The 20547-nt window shown below is 40.2% G+C and overlaps 1 protein-coding gene across 1 annotated transcript in view; it reads right to left on the bottom strand.

The window, feature by feature from the left end:
- Positions 1-20547, bottom strand: part of IL12RB2 (interleukin 12 receptor subunit beta 2) — a 97068-nt gene that overhangs the window by 22351 nt on the left and 54170 nt on the right. Inside the window, exons 10-12 of the mRNA XM_017877270.1 lie at positions 9842-10042; positions 5320-5418; positions 5076-5234 (exon numbers count right to left, since the gene is read on the bottom strand). Of these exons, the coding sequence (XP_017732759.1) occupies positions 5076-5234; positions 5320-5418; positions 9842-10042 (459 nt within the window). The remainder of the gene's footprint in view (positions 1-5075; positions 5235-5319; positions 5419-9841; positions 10043-20547) is intronic.

Consider the following 20547-nt stretch of genomic DNA (forward strand, 5'->3'; position numbering starts at 1 on the left):
TTTTTTTTTTTTTTTTTTTTTTTTTTTTTTTTTTTGAGACAGAGTCTTGCTCTGTCACCCAGGTTAGAGTACAGTGACACGATCATGGCTCACTGCAACCTCTACCTCCTGGGTTCAAGCAATTCTTCAGCCTCAGCCTCCTGAGTAACTGGGATTATAGGCATGTGCCACCATGCCTGGCTAAGTTTTGTATTTTTAGTAGAGATGGGGTTTCACCATGCTGGTCAGGCTGGTCTCAAACTCCTGACCTCGTGATCTGCCCACCTCAGCCTCCCAAAGTGCTGGAATTACAGGCATGAGCCACAGCACCTGGCCTCACTTACACTTTTAAACTTTGATTTTGCACTTTTCCATTTGTAGGCTCTGGGCCCTGAGCTTATAGGGTGTAATATGAGGATCTTCTTCAGTATGACATAAAATCATTAAAAACTAGAGCAACGATACTTAGATTAGATTTATTTGGCAACTGTAAACCTAGATTACCAGTGCCTTATGTTCTCAACACCCCTGCAGTTTTCTCTGTAGGCAAGATTTTGTGTTTTGAGTAAACACATTGAGTAAACAAGCACTGATGTTGTTTTTTTAATCTAAGAAACATGAGTGTGGGTACCCTTTAGTAAACAGACAATCTTCTCCAGTGGCCTGTTGGGTGTGGATTTTGGAGTGACTTTTCAAAAGCTGGGGAGGATGGCAGAGTCAAGGCCAGCACTTTGGTAGAAGTAGCCTGTGTCAGCTAAAAACAAAACAAAACAAAACAAAACAAAACCTGAGACAAATTTTAATAGTTTTTTTTTTCTTTTTTAAGATGGAGTCTTGCTCTGTCACCCAGGCTGGAGTGCAATGGCACAATCTCGGCTCACTGCAACCTCAACACATACTGGCTCACAAACTCCAGGGCAAGTCAGAGATGTCTTGCATGCTGAATTTATTTCAAGTCATAAATATGAGTGCCTACACTGGACAAGGCACTGACAATACAAAAGCATAGAATCTGCCTCAAAAAGTCCACTATCTAATGGGGAAAAGAGACCCCTTCCATTATCCCATCCCTGCTTACTATGGGTAATCAGCAAGATGAAGTCCTATAACATTACCTCTACTCCATCCAAAGGGGTTGAAGCCCATGCAGATAATTTATTCACCATGACTATCAGAGAATTTGTATATTTTACATCCTGTTGAGAAAAGTCCTTGTGGAAAATTCTCAAGTCTCCTCTAGCCTGGTGAAATTGCTTGCATAGACTTAAGCTATATGAATGAGCTCAAAAAGCCCTTTCTCTAGTCCTGAAGTAGGGGATTAAAAAATTAATTTTAGAGAGACCTTCTGTTCCTCCTGCTGTAGCAAAACATCAGCAAGCGTCAGGGAATCAACTGTCCAACTGTTGAGGGCATCCTTAACTCTGGAGTGAAATGAGACATTGGAACAGAAGGGAAGGGATTTGTATGGGTTGCTGGGCCAATAAAGTTTATCCACACACACACACATGCACACATATTAGAAGAACAAAAATAGAAGCTCCATGGGAAGAGGCAGTGAGGAGGATGACGGTGTCAGCAGTTTGGTTGGCAAAATAGGCTGAGTTGTATAATAGGAGAAAGAAGTTAAGATGTCAAGCAGGAAATACTGGTCCTGCTCCCTCTGGGCTGTGATCTCTGGCAGAGATAAAAGAGGCCATTCAATCCTTGGCGGTCTGAAAACTTACACTCAGGGTGGTTCAATGATAAAGGCACCAGTGTAGGAAGATGTGATAGTTGCCAGTCATTGGAAAGGCTGTAGATAGGAAGGTCAAGTGGTACTAGACAAAACAGCTGCACTGCTACTGGAAACAAGTTTTTGTCTAACGGTCTACATTGGATTTAACAAAGGGTAGAGTGGTATTCAGCTGTTTATTTTTATGAAGCACCTACCATGTGTCTGGCTATATTCTAGGCATGAGGAGATAATGCTGAGCAAATTGCCATGGCTTCTTCCCTTAAGATGCTTAGAGACTGTTGGCAAAGACTACTAGGTAGTAGCAAAGTACAATGTGTTCTCCAGTAGAAAAATGTGCTGGCCATGGCTCTACTGGTGCACATGGCAATATGGACAAGCTTCCAAAGAAGTGGCTGTGCACAGAGCCACCCATATAACTCACTATAATCCAGATACCTGGGCCCCCCCCCGGCTCTACACCTTACCTCCTCTGCCAAGGCAGGTCCTTCATTTTTTGCCCTTACTGTGCTCCACATGTGCTGTTAATACTGCTGCCTGGTCAATGGAAACACCAGTAAGATGGGGCCATCAAAGCAGAACACCTTCCTGCTTTGCCCTTCTCCCTCCTAGGAGAAAGGGAAGCCTTTCTCCCTTCTCCCTCCTCCTTAACCTACTACCTCCTACCACTCTCTAGAAAGTGCCCTTGTGAATTCACCAATGATTTCTGGTTGCCAAATGCAATAGGTAGTTGTCAGTCCTTGATTATGACAGTTATATCCCTTTTGTGTACTTTTCCTTTTTTTTTTTTTTTTTCACTCTTTGAGACAGAGTCCAGCTCTGTCGCCCAGGCTGGAATGCAGTGATGCGATTTCAGCTTACTGCAACCTCTGCCGCTTGGGCTCAGTGATCCTCACACCTCAGCCTCCCGAGTAGCTGGGACTGCAGGTACACACCATCATGCCTGGCTAATTTTTTGTAATTTTGGTAGAGACGGGGTTTCACCCTGTTGCCCAGGCTGGTCTTGACCTATTGGGCTCAAACGATCTGCCCACCTGGGCCTCCCAAAGTGCTGTGATTACAGGCGTGAGCCACCATGCCCAGCCTTCTTCTGTGTACTTTTCTATCTCCCTTATAGACTGTGAGCTTGTCGAAGATAGGGAATAGGTCTTATCCATCAACAGATACTGAATTAAATGGAAATTTAACCTAAACTAGTATAAAATAGGACTGTGAATCTGCACTCTCCCTCCCCTTTTAGCTTATTTTTAAATACCCTTCTGCAGGCTTTAGAGTCATCAGATTTATGACAAAATAAGGAAGGCATTTTCTTCAACATCCACAAGCAGTGTTAAGAATTAACAGACTCGAGACTTTTACTATTAAAGTAGATGGCTTACTGTTAAAAAAAAAAAAAAAAAAAAAAAAGAGGTTGGGCTCGGTGGCTTACGCCTGTAATCTCAGCACTGTGGAAGGCCAAGGCAGGTGGATCACCAGAGGTTAGGCGTTCAAGACCAGCCTGGCCAACATGGTGAAACCCCTCCTCTACTAAAAATACAAAAATTAGCAGGGCATGGTGGTGCATGTCTCTAATCCCAGCTACTCAGGAGGCTAAGGCAGGAGAATCACTTGAACCTCGGAGATAGAGTTGCAGTGAGCCGAGATCGTGCCATTGCACTCTAGCCTAGGCAACAGAGCAAGACTCCATATCAAAAATAATAATAATAATAATAAATAATAATAATAATAAAAGAATCAACAGACCATGTTGATCTTCGTGGTTGCAAACGGGTATCTCAGTTTAAACTCTGCCAAAATGAAAGTTATTTGGGGGGCAAATTTCACATGAGGAATTCCAGATGCCTCCAGAAGAGATCAATTGATTCCTTACCTCTTGGGGTGCATTTCAGAACGGACTTACTCTGGGACAAGTCCGGGGGAAGAAATTCTGATCAGTGATATGTTCTGTTTATCAATGGTGGATTCATTCAACAAATGACCGTAAGCCCTTATGATGGCACACTACAGAGCTGATAAAAAAGAATGACGTAAGTTCACATAGATGGATGTAGAAGGGTCTCTAGCATGTATTTTTGAGAGGTAAAAGCAAGGTGTAGATCAGAATATTGAAAAAGGTCTCAACTATTTTCTTGTATATGCATCAATTGTTTTTTTCTGGAGGAATACACAAGGGACTGTTAAAAGCCTAAGTGTGAAGGGAAGATGAATTTTCTTTTATGTCTTTCTGAGTTATTTTATGTTTTAGTATTATTTATATAATAAAAATTAACCAGCTTTTAAAGTCACACTGTGGACCTCTTAAAGTCAAGAGAGAAGAACAACTCCTCAAGCTTCCCAGGTGAAAATCACCCCTGCAGGCAGCTCTCTGGCAGCTGCATCTCAGGGTGGCTTTGTTGCATTCTTCTTGGACCTACTAACTCTCATAAAGAAATACAAATGTTCCTTCTTTATGATAAATATTCCTGAAAGCTAGCTTCTTACAAAATAAAGAGAAGGTCAAGTCAAGAAAAACAAAAACTCCGAATAAATCAAAGATTGGAACATCAAGTATGGCAAGTGACTTGGAACTATACCTGAATGAGTGATCCATGACATCATTTGAGACAACACTCTAGCTAGAGTTTATTTTAATTGCTTTAGTTTTATACTTATAGAATAATTTTGGGCCATAAAGTGTTACTTAAACTGCATCATATTTTATCCATTTTAAGAAGAAAGTAATATGCTATAATAGTAATTGCAAATGTTGGGATTTAAAAGTTCTCCAAATGCATTTCTTGTGAACCTCAAAGCCTATACAGGATTGGCAGGGTGCTGTGGCCCACACCTATAATCCCAGCACTTTGGGAGGCTGAGGTAGGCAAATCGCTTGAGCCCAGGAGTTGGTAGACCAGCCTGGACAACACAGGGAGACTCTGTCTCTACAAAAAAAATTAAAAATTAGCTGGACATGGTGGCATGTACCTGTAGTTCCCACTACTTGGGAGGCTGAGGCAGAAGGATTGCTTGAGCCCAAGGAGGTCAAGGCTGCAGTGAGCAGTGATTGCACCCCTGCACTCAGCCTGGGCAACGGAGTGAGGCACTGTCTCAAAAAAGACAAAGAAGTCAATAGTCCATTTACTTCATTTCTCTATCCTTAGCAATTTGCTTGGCACATAACGCATATTTAATAACTTTCTGTTTGTGTGTTTAGATGTCTTTTCTAATTATTCATTCAGTTAACTTTACAAGTATTTATGGAGTACTTACTATGTGCCAGGCATTGCGCTAGCACATGTGTGTAGATATGCACACACACCTCCTTGTGTTTTACTGAAATCCAAACAAGAAGGCCCTACTCACTGCATTTGGTTCTCACACATACCACAGAGCTGAGGCTGGGAGTTGGAGTCCCGTTCCTTCCAGTATATCCTGTAATGGAGGAGGCAGCCCATTTGCTCCTGGACTGGAATGCTGTTCCATGAAATTAAAATGCTCCCCTTTTCCTCTGTGATGGCATTAATATGGGGGCCACTCAGTGGTGCTGTAAAATAGGGCACAGGAGGCTTCTGTCACCCTCCAAATCCAAATCATTAAAGCAAAATTTGGCAAAAGTTTCCAAGACTTACCTTTGTGCTTAGAGTTACCCAGGATGGAGCTGCATCCTCCTTGATCCTCTGAGAGTGCATACACACGGATTTCATAACAGGTGTAGGGTTTTATGTTCTCTGCAAGGAAAAGGGAATTCCCTTAACAGCCGTGCCATTACTGGTGAGTCACTAAAGGCAGCCTTTTTATTATCTGATACAAATGCTTTCAAGGTGTTTCTTGCCTTTTCCTAGTTTAAAGATGGTTCAAGCACAGTCTGGACTGATGACCTATGTTACAAATTCTCAGCATCTGATTTGCCATGACGTTGGCTTCTGGAAGTGACTGCTCCCAACTTCAAAGGATGAGATCAACCAACCAACCAACGAACCTGAGTTTCTTTCCATATAAACAAACGATATCACCGTGATTAAGAAGGAGACAAAAGCTATTTGAGTTCCAACACAGATTTAAATGTAACCACACACACACAGACACACACACACACACACACACACACACCCAGACTGCTTTTGAAACAAACCAAACAACTTGCCTTCAAGAAAAAAAACCTTTTGATTTCTACAAATAAAGCATTTGCAGTTTACAGGAAAGTGAGGCTGGAATTTTGCAGGCATAGAACCTGAATGGCTTTTCTAATTCCATGATGCTTACCAAGATCTGACAGGGCAGATGACACACTCAGGCATAACTAACCAGGGTGCTCTGGGTGCAATCCAACCCCTGTTACCCCACCTCCTCTCCCTCTATGTTCCAGTTAGATTTCAGTTGCTTCCCAGCCTGGAAGATTTAAAAGGTACTTGGGAATTGTTAATGCTCCTTCCTGGCTTTCAAACGGCCACACTTTCAATTTTCTGTCAGTCATGAAGCTTTTTGGCAAGTCTTTCTTCCCTGCCAGAATTCCTTATTTCCATGAATCTCAGATTTCTACTGCTTGTGAACAAAGGCCCCTTTCATAGATACCTCTCCTGATATACTTTTACATTTCAAATGAACATTTAAAGGAAAAAGAGATAACTCCTACTAGGTAACTATAGTATCAGGGAGGCAAAGTAAGGACCCTCTCCAGTACTGATTAATGCCCAGCCAATAGGTAGCCAGGGTCCCCTACGCTGACAGTTGATTAGGGTTTAACTTTTTTTTTTTCAGGAAGAATAATTTTATATCATAGAATAGTTTATTAAATTATGTGTGTTTTATATGAAAATCCATTGCCCATTAAATATTCCAGCAAATAGCACATAAAACTCAGTTGCACAACCAGTGCTGTCGGAAGAGACCATGACAAGATCAGAACACATGCCATGGGTAAATTCCAATTTGAGTTCATGAACCAAGTGAAGTGGAGAAAAGGACACAGTCAGCTTAGTATGGTAATCCAAAGACTCCTCATGGGTGGGATTGACACCAAGAAGCCCAAAGGGCAACATGGAATATGAAATCATATTTCATGTAGGAGGGGCCAGTGAGTAGCTTTCAGCCCCCAGTGCCTGGCTGTTCTGCCCCTAGTCATGAAAGGGGCCAACCAACCACTGCCTTATGGAGGCATGGGAGTTCCAGATAAGCTCATTAGGCAGACAGTTCCCTTGTATTTTGCCATCCAAAATGTGAATTCAGGACAGAGGCCTTGGAAACTGCTGCATTAGAAGCTGTGGTTTATTTTTGTGAATGGCTCACCTTTAGTGGAGGAGAGAAGACAATGGCTTCGGAATTCAGCTGACATTTCCCTTTCCACCAAGAGTAGAGCCCTCATAGCAAGTTTGTTCCCCAGTTCTGGCCTCAGGAACTCCTATTTTACTGGCTGATTCTTGTATGAATACTCCCTAACAGTATCTGCTCCCCACCTCAAAACCTTCAGTGGATGAAGCCCATACTCCTAAGACTTTTTTTTCCTTTCTAGAGTCTGGCTGCAATTTCCAGACTCATTTCCCCCCACTCACATACATACATACATACCTAGTACCCTTCAGCAAAGTCCCTGCCCCCATGTTTATAAACCATCACTTCGGTGGTTTTTCTGCAGAAAGCTAATTTCACCTCGTAAGTGTGGGAGAAGGCAAACATTCGATGACTGGTAACAAGGAAGAAGGCAAAAGAGGGCAGAAGAGGGCCCCCAACAACTCTAGGCGCAGGGAAGGTTTTCTAGACACCATGATGTTATGTATTTGTAAAAGGAGTGGCTCTATATGGTCAGAAGCATTTTCACCCAGGCAGAACGGGACTAGTCTCTAGCCTAGCCTCCATCAACCTATAAATCAAGAGCTGGGCTGTATTCTGGCCCACTCCAAAATGCCCAAATCTGCCCCAGCCAGATGCTGGGAAAAGGCTGGTGAAAATCAGTAACAGTGAGTGATTTTACTGACTGGGGGGGCCATTTTGTATTAATAATAACCATGAATTGTTAAAATAATATTTAAGTGTTTATTTCCAGACTGTAACATCAACATAAACTAATACCTAACCAAGTGTTTCCAAGCAGGAGAACAACTTTAATAAAGTCATTTTATTCATTAGTATATAGATTTTTTTTTTTTGATGGAGTCTCACTCTGTCACCCAGGCTGGAATGCAATGGCGTAATCTCGGCTCACTGCAATCTCCATTTCCCCGGTTCAAGCAATTATTCTGCCTTAACCTCCTGAGTAGCTGGGATTCCAGGTGCCCACCACCATGCCCAACTAATTTTTGTATTTGTAGTAGAGATGGGGTTTCGCCATGTTGGCCAGGCTGGTCTCGAACTCCTGACCTCAGGGGATCTGCCCACCTCCGCTTCCCAAAGTGTTGGGATTACAAGAGTGAGCCACTGTGCCCAGCCTAGTATATTGATTTAATTCAAATGAATATTATTTCTAAAGTGCATAAAGACACTTATTTCACTAAGTATGGAAAACATCTCTCTTGCCATATAGTTCAAACTATCCCACAGGGATAAGTCCTAATACAGCTTATAATAATGTTTACAATTTCATAGCAGCTTAAAGTTTGGTAAATGCTTTTTCTATTCACTTTCACCTGATTTGATGGGCATAACAGCCCTGAAAGAAAACTGGTTCTACTGCAAAAACTCTAGGGACAGGGAACACACTGCCTTGAGAGGTAATCGATTGTCCCATTAGAGACCATCAAAGGCAGGACACTTCTTTTTCAAAATTGAGCTGATAGCTACTTCTTTTATAATTTCCACACAGGGCGTTAGTTTTTCTCTCCAGAGTAACAAAGGAAAACATACTCTTTTGTGTGTAAAGTCAAAACCAGCAACAGTCATCGAGCCGTCGCATTCCCATGCCCATCTAGAATTCTCTCTTCTAGGCTAAATGGTTTCCAGATTAGAAGTTCCAGGCTCCTAATAACTCGGTCATCTTCCTTTGGATGCTTACTGGGTTATGTAGGCAGCATTCTATTTAAGGGTAGTGATGAAAAATTAACCTGCTAGAACTCTGAGCAGCAAGACTGTTAAAGAGGTATGGAGTTAAGGATGGACTCATGTATTATCAAGCAGTGTGCTATTTATTTCATTTGTATAAATCTTGTCACCTTAAGCAGGGTGTGTATATCCTCCTAGACAGGTGTAATGATTGTTATAGAGACATTATAGGATTTAGAGCTTGAAAACCTTAAAATATTAGCTCTGTCTCATGTAATAATAGTAATATTGATGAGAGCTAAATTACTGAACCCTTAAAATGTATTAGGCACTGTTCAAAACATTTTCCACGAAGTAATTCAGCTAGTCTTCATAATAACCCAATGAGGTAGGTAATATTATTATCCTAATTTTTCAGATGAGGAAACTGAGGCACAAAGGGGTTAAGTAACTTGCCCTAGATCACACAGACAGAGCCAAGACTCAAACTCAGGTAGTATGGCTGCAGAGCCAGAACTTTAAACCACTGATTCAATTCAGTGCTGAATTTATGCTTAACAATGACATTAAGTTCTGCCCAATCATTTTAATGTATTTTCAAATGCGTCCTCTCACTTGATTCTAACCACTGACAGATTAGGAAACTGAGGATTAGAAATACCAACTGTCATATAGATAATTCTGGATTTATTACTACACAATAAGTAGCAGAATTGAGAATGAAGGATTTCCTGGTTTCCTCATTTACACAGTGGCCATACCGACTCTTACTGAAAATGATTGCTTTGAGAGTTATTAAATAAATGAATTCCCCACACAGTTAAGGATGGCCTCATGTATTATCATGCAGTGTGCTATGATAAACAAAGGTGTCTATTACACTGGCCAGTTAACTTAGCTCTCAGCCATACTTGTTTGGTTCAATTATTCATTCATCTTCTTTGGCATTGTGCTAGGGATATGGATTTTCCGTAAATAATAGAGTTTTTGGTCAACCAGTTGGTCTTTTATGTCTGCAGTGGAGTATTCTAAAGTGCTGCTGGATGGACTCTAGGTCATCAGTCTCTCTTATCATCTAGCCACCTGTAATTGAAGGCAGGGTTCTGGCTCTTTTCTGCAGTTTCCCCAAACAAATGTGAACTTAGTAACCCTCCAGAAGGAAGGTAAACGATTAGGTACCTGAAATCAGAGCAGACACATTGTAAGGGGGACTCCGCAGCCAGTTTAGAGGGATCTGTGTGTCATCCCCTGGATGGAGCTGTCTCCATTCCACCACGTACTCCTGCACAGCAGAGAGATCTTTCCTGGGAGGCTGCCAAGTCACCAGAATGTTGCCCATGCTCTCTGAGTTTGCAGAGACCTGGCGAGGAGCTAGCAACCCTTTATCCGGCAGAAAGAGGAGAAACAAAATTAAAAAAGAGGAGGGATAAAGATTTAAACAACAACAAAAAGAGCCAAACAGCTTATCCCAACGAAGTTTTTGGAAGAATATCTACTTATTTTAAAGACTTTGGAGTCACGGATTTAAGTTCATTCCATTTCTCAGTTCATGGAGAACTAACATCAGTTTGTTCAAACATTACATAAAATGTCATGTGCACAATTATTTTCCCCTTCATCTTCCATTCCTTTCTCTCTCTTTTCTTTTCTTTTTTCTTTTCCTCCCCTTCCTCCCTTTCCTCCCTTTCCTTCCTTCCCTCCTTCCTTCCTTCCTTCCCTCCTTCCTTCCTTCCTTCCTTCCTTCCTTCCTTCCTTCCTTCCTTCCTTCCTTCTTCCTTCCTTCCTTCTTTCCTTCCTTCCTTCTTTCCTTCCTTCTTTTTCTCTCTCTCTCTCTCTTTCTTCTTCTTTTTTTTTTCTTAAGACAGGGTCTTGCTCTGTCACCCAGGCTGGAGTGCAGTGTCATAAGCACAGATCACTGCAGCCTCAACCTCCCAGATTCAAGTGATCCTCCCACCTTAGCCTCCTGAGTAGCTGGGATCACAAGCGCATGTCACTACACACAGCTAATTTTTTTTTTTTTTTTTTTTTGGTTAGACAGAGACAAGGTTTTGCTACATTGCCCAGGCTGATCTCAAACTCCTGGGCTCAAGTGATCCTCCTGCCTCAACCTCTCAAAGTGCTTGGATTACAGGCATGAGCCAACATGCCTGGCTCCATTCCTTTTTCTATTTCTATAGCCTCAAAGGTGCCTAATCTTTGTGAATATATTAGGCATCTTTCTAATCCATCTTCCATATATTTATTTAGACAAATTCCTATCCTTGAAATTTAGTGTTATTTTGTGCATATGTGTTGAATTTTCATGAAATGTATTGGGAGATAAATCTAATGCTTTTTCTTTTTTTCACTCAATATTATGTTTCTGCGACATAAACATCCTGCTGCTATTATGTAAATCCGACTCATTTTTTCAGACTGCTACCTAAACCCTTTACTTGTCCAATATTTGAGTGACAAGCAGGAAGTTCTTTTGGAGTGTTTGCAAACACAAACAAGGATGCAATGAATATTCTCTTGCATGTTCTCTTGTGTGCCTGTGCAAGAATGTTTCTGTGTTTCTGGATATATACGCATAGAATTGCTTGATTATAGAGCAAATTCACATATTGTTTTACCAAATACTGCCAGATTTATCTCTAAAATAGCCACTTGACATTCCAGCAAGAAAAGCATGAAGGCTCTCATTTCTCCACCAATACTTAGTATTCTCTGATTTTCTAATTTTTATCAATCTGGTATATATAAAGTGGTATTTAATTGTGGTTTTATTTTCATTTTTCTTTTTTTTTTTTTTTCTTTGAGATGGAGTCTTGCTCTATCTTGCCCAGGCTGGAGTGCAGTGGCACCATCTCAGCTCACTGTGGCCTCCACCTCCCAGGTTCAAGCAATTCTCCTGTCTTAGCCTCCCGACTAGCTGGGACTACAGGTGTGTGCCACCACACCTGACTAATTTTGTATTTTTAGTAGAGACGGGGTTTCACCATATTGGCCAGGCTGGTCTCAAACTCCTGACCTCAGGTGATCCACCTGCCTCAGGCTCCCAAAGTGCTGGGATTACAGGTGTGGGCCATTGCACCCCGCCATTTTTCTGATTTCTTATGAAGCTGAGTTTCTTTTCATATATTACTAGTTATTTGACTTTCTCCTTCTGTGAACTGCCAATTCATATACTTCACTCATTTCCATTGGGTTTCCTGCACTCTCTCTGATTTGCAGGCAGCTTTTTGTATTCTAGATTTTAGTCTTAACTTACCAGTTTTCATTTTTTTTATTTATTTATTTATTTATTTATTTATTTATTTATTTATTTATTTTGAGACAGAGTCTCGCTCTGTCGCCCAGGCTGGAGTGCAGTGGCCGGATCTCAGCTCACTGCAAGCTCCGCCTCCTGGGTTCACGCCATTCTCCTGCCTCAGCCTCCCGAGTAGCTGGGACTACAGGCGCCCACCACCACGCCTGGCTAGTATTTTTGTATTTTTTAGTAGAGACGGGGTTTCACCGTGTTAGCCAGGATGGTCTCGATCTCCTGACCTCGTGATCCTCCCGTCTCAGCCTCCCAAAGTGCTGGGATTACAGGCTTGAGCCACCGCGCCCGGCCAATTTACCAGTTTTCAACAGTATCTTACCCTAGCCTGTCAACTCTCTGATAACTTAATGACACATATATAGCTACTTTGATGTTGGTAAATTTATCCATGGCTTGTGTACTTTACGTCTTATTTATGAAATCCTTCTATTCTAGGGTCATGAAGATACTCAACTACCTTTTCTCCTATTGGTTTTGTTTTACCTTTCACATTTAGGTTTTTAAATTCAAATCCAACAAAAGAGTTTTTTTTTTTTTTTTTAATGGGGGAGAATAAATTTTACTGTTTTTCCACCTGGTGAGTCAATTTTTCCCTATGTCATCACATTTGGCATCTCATCCCTGTCATATACCAAGTTTCATATAATCATGGGTCTGTGTCTGGGTTGACCACTTTACCAGAAAATAGTGTTCATGTTACCAGGCTTTGTAATGTCTGACTATTTGGTCAGCGAAGTCCTTTCCTTTTTGCTCTTCTTTATTTTATTTATTTATTTATTTTGAGACAGAGTCTCCCTCTGTTGCCTAGGTTGGCATGCAGTGATGAAATCTTGGCTCACTGCAACCTCCGCCTCTGCGGTTCAAGCGATTCTCCTGCCTCAGCCTCCCGAGTAGCTGGGATTACAAGCGTGTGCCACCATGCCTGGCTAATTGTTTGTATTTTTAGTAGAGATGGGGTTTCACCATGTTGGCCAGGCTGGTCTCCAACTCCTGACTCAAGTGATCCGTCTGCCTCAGCCTTTCAAAGTGCTGGGAATACAGGCGTGAGTCACCATGCCCAGCGCTCTTCTTTTTTTCAAAATGGTCTTAGATATTCATGAAACTTTATACTTCCATATAGCTTTTAGCATCTGTTTGTCAGAGTCATCTTCTATATCATTTAATGGAGTTTTAAAAATTCCTCCTTAAAGTTTCTATGTGTTCTTTGTTAGGTTAATTCCTAGACCCTTTATACTTTTTTTTTTTTTTTTGAGACGGAGTCTCGCTCAGCTGTCCAGGCTGGAGTGCAGTGGCGTGATCTCAGCTTACTGGAACTACTGTCTCCTGGGTTCAAGCGATTCTCCTGCCTCAGCCTCCTGAGTAGCTGGGATTACAGGCACCTGCCATCATGCCCGTCTAATTTTGTATTTTAGTAGAGACGAGGTTTCACCATGTTGGGCAAGCTGGTCTTGAACTTCTGACCTCAGGTGATCCACCTGCCCCGGCCTCCCAAAATGCTAGGATTACAGCCATGAGCCACTGTGCCTGGCCTTTTTTGTTTTTTTTTTTTTTTTTTTTGAGACCATCTCACTCTGTCACCCAGGCTGGAGTGCAGTGGCGTGATCTTGGCTCACTGCAACCTCTGCCTCCTGGATTCCAGCGATTGTCCTGCCTCAGCCTCCCCTGTAGCTGGGATTATAGGCATTCACCACCACGCCTGGCTAATTTTTGTGTTTTCAGTGAGACGGGGTTTCAACATGTTGGCCAGGCTGGTCTTGAACTCCCGACCTCAAGTGATCCATCCACCTTGGCTCCCAAAGTGCTGGGATTACAGGTATGAGCCACCACGCCTGGCCAATACTTTTGGTTTGCTCTTTAAGTGGCATTTTATTTTCCACTACTTTTTCTACTGCTAATCTGTGTGCGTTATTCTGGCAAACCTACTAAACTAATAATTTGCTGCCCTTGCTGAATGTTTCATGTAAATAATTTTATTAGCAACACACTTAAAACATATCCTCTTTACAATCTTTGAATTAAATTCCTTATTTCCTTTTTTGGTTCCTATCATATTGCAAGTTTTTAAGAGAATGTGCCTATATCGTTTTCTTGAGATCATGTATGCTGCATGTTTTGGTAGAAAGTCTCTAAAATGCTAAAAGTTTTCTTTTATTCATAGTTTTCGGAGTTTTATTTTATGAAATACATATATTTATTAAAGTTTTTTTAACTTTTTTTTTTTTTTACAGCTGGTAAAACATCCTTTTTTCCCCCCTCTTTCAGTTCTAATGTGATAAATTACATGGATACATTTTTCTGATATTGACCCATCCTTGTATTCTTGGGATCAACCCTACTTGATCATTCTGTAGTTTTCTTTTTTGACTGAGACTTTCGAAAAATAGACTTTATTTTTTAGAAACAGTTTTAGGTTCTAAACAGAACTGAGCAGAAGGTATAGAGATATCCCATATACCTCTGTCCCTACATATGCATAGCCTCTCCTAATATCAAAATCCTGTATCAAAGTGGAACATTTGTTACAATCGATGAACCTACATTGACACATCATTATCACCAAAGTCCATCATTTACATTAGGGTTTATTCTTGGTGTTGTACATTCTATGGGTTTAGGCAAATGTATAATAACATGTATTCACTATTATAGTATCATACAGAGTGGTTTCACTGCCCTAAAAGTCCTCTGTGCTTCATGTATTCATCTCTCCCTTCCTCCACCCTTGGCAGCCACTGAATCCTTTATCTATAGTTCTGCCTTTTCCACAACATCATATATCTGGAATCATACAGTATGTAGCCTTTTTTTTTTTTTTTGCTGGGAGACGGAGTCTCGCTCTGTCCCCCAGACTGGAGTGCAGTGGTGCGATCTCAGCTCACTGCAAACTCCGCCTCCTGGGTTCATGCAGTTCATTCTCCCGCCTCAGCCTCCCGAGTAGCTGGGACTATAGGCGCCCGCCACCATGCCCGGTTAATTTTTTGTAGAGACGGGATTTCACCGTGTTAGCCAGGATGGTCTCGATCTCCTGATCTCGTGATCCGCCCATCTCAGCCTCCCAAAGTGCTGGGATTACAGGCGTGAGCCACCGCGCCCAGCCGGTATGTAGCCTCCTCAGATTGGCTTCTTTCACTTTGTTACATGCATTTAGGGGTACTCCAAATCTTTTCGTGGTTTGAGAACTCATTTGTTTTTACCACCAAGTAATATTTAATTATCTACAAGGACCACCATTTATTTATCTATTCACCTACTGAATAATATCTTGGTTTTTTTTCCCCCCAAGTTTTGGCAATTGTAGACAAAACCGTGTAAACATTCATGTGCAGGTTTTTGTGTGGATATAAGTTTTGAGCTCATTTGGGTAAATACCAAAGAGTGTGATTGCTAGATCATATGGTAAGAGTATGTTCAGTTTTGTAAGAAACTGCCAATTTCTCCAAAGTGGCTCTTCCATTTTGCATGCCCATTAGCATTGAATGAGAGTTTTTGTTACTCCACATCCTTGCCAGCATTTTGTGTTCTCAGTGTTTTAGATTTTAGCCATTCTAGTAGGTGTATAGTGATACCTCATTGTTGCTTTAATTTGCAATTGTCTAATAACATGATGTTGGTCATCATTTTACATGCTTATTTGCCATCTTCTTTGGTGAGGTGTCAATTGCATCTCTTGCTCATTTTTGATTGGTTGTCCCTTTTCTTATTGTTAAATTTTAAGTGTTCTTTGTATATTTTGGATAACAGTGCTTTATAAAGTACGTCTATTGCAAGTATTTTCTATAGTCTGTGTCTTCTCACTCTCTCGATAGTGTCTCTCACAGAGCAGACATTTTTAATTCTAATGAAGTTCAGCATACCAGTTCTTTCTTTCATAGATCATGTCCTTGGTCTTGTATCTAAAAAGTCATTGCCATACCCAATGTCATCTACATTTCCTCCTGTGTTATCTTCTGAAAGTTATATAGTTTTTCATTTTATAGTTAAGTCTATGATGCACTTTGAGTTAATTTATTATGAAGAGTTAAGGTCTATGATTCATTTATTTTTGCATATAAATGTCCAGTTGTTCCAGCACCGTTTGCTGAAAAGACTGTCTTTGCTCCATTGTATTACCATTGTTCGTTTGTAAAGATCACTTGAATATAATTATGTGGGCCTATTTCTTGATTATCTATTCTATATCGTTGATTTATTTGTCTATTGTTTCACCAATACAGTGGGTGAGAGGAGACATCCTTGGTTTGTTCCTTATCTTAGTGGAAAAACTTCCAGTTTCTCATCATTAAATATGATATTAACTGTAGGGTTTTTGCAGATTTTTTTTTATCAAGTAGATGAAATTCCCTTCTCTTCCTAGTTTGCCAAAAGTTTTTAATCATGAATGCATGTTGGCTTTTGTCAAATGCCTTTTCTGCATCTATTGATATGATCATCTGATTTTCTTCTTTAGCCTGTTATATAATGAATTGCATTATTTGATTTTTTCCTTTTTTTTTAATTAAAAAAAAAGTAGTGACAAGGTCTTGCTATGTTGCCCAGACTGGTCTCAAACTCCTGGGCTCACACGATCCTCCCACCTCGGCCCCCTAAGGTGCTGGGATTACAGGCATGAGCCACCATGCTCAGTCACATTAACTGATTTTTAAATATTGAACCAGCTTTGCATACCTGGAGTAAATCCCACTACACTGGTCATGGAGGATAATTTTTTTTCATATATTGTTGTATTTGATTTGCTAATATTTTGTTGAGGATTTTTGCATCTATGTTCATGTGAGATACTGGTCTGCCTTTTTTTTTTTCTTGTAATATTTTTGGTTTTGGTATTTGGCCTAATATAATGAGTTTGGAAGTGTTTTCTCTGGCTTTATCTCCTGGAAGAGATTGTAGATAATTAGCATGATTTCTTTTCCTTAAATATATGGTAGAATTCACCAGTGAACTTATCTGAGGCTAGTTCCTTCTGCTTTGGAAGGTTATTCATTATTGATTCTATTTCGTTAATAGGTATAGACCTATTCAAATTGTCTATTTCCTCTTGTGTTAGTTTTGGCAGATTGTGTCTTTTAATGAATTGGTCCATTTCATCTAGATTATCAAATTTGTGGGCACAGAGTTGTTCATAGTATTTGATTATTATCCTTTTGATATCCATGGGATCAGTGATGAGAGCCCCTTTTTATTTATGATATTGGTAATTTTCATCCTCTTTCTCTCTTTTTTTTAGTTAACCTGGCTAGAAATTTTATAAATTTTATTGATCTTTTTAAAGATTCAGCTTTTGGTTTCATTAATTTATCTCTTTATTCCAGTTTTGAATTTCATTTATTTCTGCTCTGATTATTATTATTATTACTACTACTTGCTTACTTTGGGGTTATTTGATCCATTATTTTTTTAGTTTCCTAAGGCAAAAGCTTAGATTCTTGATTTTACACCTCTCTTCTTTTCTAATGTATTCATTCAATGTTATAAATTTTCCTCTAAGCACTGATTTTGCTGCATTCCATAAATTTTGATGTTTTATTTTTATTTTCAATTAGTTCAAACTATTTCAAAATTTCTCTTGAGAAATTGGTCTCTTATTCTTTGACCAATGTTTTATTTAGAACTGTGTTGTTTAATCTCTATTTTGGGATTTTCCAGTTATCTTTCTGTTACTGATTTCTAGTTTATTTCCCCTGTGGTCTGGAAGCAAACAGTGCATGGTATCTATTTTTTAAAATTTGTTAAAGTGTATTTTATGGCCCAGAATATGGTCTATCTTGGTGAATGTTCCATATAAGCATGAGAAGAATGTGTATTATGCTGTTGTTAGATGGAGTTGGCTACAGATGTCAATTATGTTTAGTTGATTGAGGATGCTGTTGAGTTCAACTTTGTCTTTAATGATTTTCTGTCTGCAGTCTTTGTCCTGTCTGCAGGATCTGTCCATTTCTGACACAGTGGTCTTGAAGTCTGACTATGGTAGTGGATTCATCTATTTCTCCTTGCAGTTCTATCAGTTTTTGGCTCATGCATTTTGATTGTTGTTAAGTCTATACACATTAAAGATTGTTATGTTTTCTTTGAGAATAGACTCCTTTATCATTAAGTAATGCTCTGAGTTACCACTGATAACTTTCTCTGCTTCGAAGTCTGTTCTGTCTGAAATTAATACAGCTACTCCAGCTTTCTGGCTAATGTTAACATGGCAAATCTTTCTCTATCTGTTTACATTTGCTCTATATGTGTCTATTTTAAAATTTATTTATTTATTTTGAGACAGAGTCTCCTTCTGTCTCACAGGCTGGAGTGCAGTGGTGTGATCTCAGCTCACTGCAGCCTCCGCCCCCTGGGTTCAAGCGATTCTCCTGCCTCATCCTCCCAAGTAGCTGAGATGATAGGCGTGCACCACCATGCCCGGCTAATTTTTGCATTTTTAGGAGAGACAGAGTTTCACTATGTTGGCCAGGCTGGTCTTGAACTCCTGACCTCAAGTGATCCGCCTGCCTTAGCCTTCCAAAGTGCTGAGATTACAGGCGTGAGCCACACTGCCAGTCTATATGTCTATATATTTAAAGTTGGTTTCTTATAGACAACTATAGTTGAGTCTTGTTTTTTATCCACTTTGACTGTTTTGTAATTGCTGTTTTTAGTACAGTGATGTTCAAAATAACTTCATGGAGTTGGAGTAATGTGTACTACATGTGTTACTATTTTCTATTTGTTGCCTTTGTCATCTATCCCTTGTTTTGTCATTCTTTTTCTGCCATCTGTGGTTTTAATTGATCAGTTTATATGATTTCATTTTCTGCCCCTTTTTAGCATATCAGTTATATTTCTTTTAAAATGGTTTTTAGTGTTTGCTCTACTGTTTGCAATATACATTTACAACTAATTCAAGTACCCTTTCAAATAACAATATACTGTTTCATGAGTAGCAGAAATACCTTAAATAGCAAAATAATCCAAAGTCCTCCCTCTTATCCCTTGCTGGGATTCATTGCTATCATTCATTTCACTTATATATAAGCATGCATAAGCATTTGTAATACACAAACATATGTAATCAAATACATTGTTACTATTGTTGTTTTGAATAAACTGCTGTTAGGTCGATTAAGAATAAGAATAATTGCCCAAGCGCGGTGGCTCATGGCTGTAATCCCAGCACTTTGGGAGGCTGAGGCAGGTGAATCACCTGAAGTTGGGAGTTCGAGATCAGCCTGACCAACATGGAGAAACCCTGTCTCTACTAAAAATACAAAATTAGCTGGGCGTGGTGGCACATGCCTGTAATCCCAGTTACTAGAGAGGCTGAGGCAGGAGAATCACTTGAACCTGGAAGGCAGAGGTTGTGGTGAGCTGAGATCACGCCATTGAACTCTAGCCTGGGCAACAAGAAGGAAACTCCGTCTCAAAAAAAAAAAAAAAAAACAAAGAGTAAGAATAATTGGCTGGGTGCAGTGGCTCACGCCTGTAATCCCAGCACTTGGGAAGCCGAGGCGGGTGGATCACAAGGTCAGGAGATCGAAACCATCCTGGTCAACATAGTGAAACCCCATTTCTACTAAATATACAAAAATTAGCTGGGTGTGGTGGCACGTACCTGTAATCCCAGCTACTTGGGAGGCTGAGGCAGGAGAATTGCTTGAACCAGGGAGTTGGAAGTTGCAGTGAGCCAAGATCATGCCACTGCACTCCAGCATGGTGACAGAGCAAGACTCTGTCACGAGAAAAAAAAAGAGTAATTAAAGTTTGTATTTTACCTTCACTTATTTCTTCTTTGATGTTCTTCCTTTTTCTATATAGTTCCAAGTTTCTGACTTATCTCATTTTCCTTCTCTTTGACAAACTTCATTTCACATTTTTTGCTAGGCAGGTCTACTGGCAACAAATTTATTCAATCTTTATCTGGGAAGTCCTTATTTCTCCTTCACTTTTGAAGGATAATTTCACAGGGTATAGACTGCTAGGTTGGTGGGCTTTTTTTTCTCTCAATACTTTAAATATTTTACTCTACTCTCTTCTTGCTTGCATGGTTTCTTTTTTTTTTTTTCTTTTCTTTTCTTTTTTGAGACGGAGTCTAACTTTGTTACCCAGGGGGGAGTGCAGTGGCGTGATTTCAGCTCACTGCAACCTCTGCCTCCCAGGTTCAAGCAATTCTCTTGCATCAGCCTCCCAAGTAGCTGGGATTACAGGCACACGCCACCACGCTAAGCTGATTTTTGTATTTTTAGTAGAGATAGGGTTTCACCATGTTGGCCAGGCTGGTCTTGAACTCCTGACCTCAGGTGATCCACCCACCTTGGCCTCCTAAAGTGCTGGGATTACACGTGTGAGCCACCACGCCCGGCCTGCATGTTTTCTTTGAAGAAGTTAGATGTAATTCTTATCTTTGGTCTTATATTGATAAGTTTTCTTTTTCCTGTGGCTTCTTTCAAGAGTTTTTTCTTTATCTTTGATTTTCTGCAGTTTGAATGATGTATGTAGGTATAGTATTTGTTGTGGGTGGAGGGTGCCATTTACCCTGTTTGGTGTTCTTTAAGGTTCCTGGGTCTGTGGTTTGGTGTCTGACATTAATTTGAGAAATTCTCAT

The sequence above is a fragment of the Rhinopithecus bieti genome, unplaced genomic scaffold, assembly GCF_001698545.2.
Source record: "Rhinopithecus bieti isolate Rb0 unplaced genomic scaffold, ASM169854v2 scaffold_6380, whole genome shotgun sequence".
NCBI lineage: Eukaryota > Metazoa > Chordata > Mammalia > Primates > Cercopithecidae > Rhinopithecus > Rhinopithecus bieti.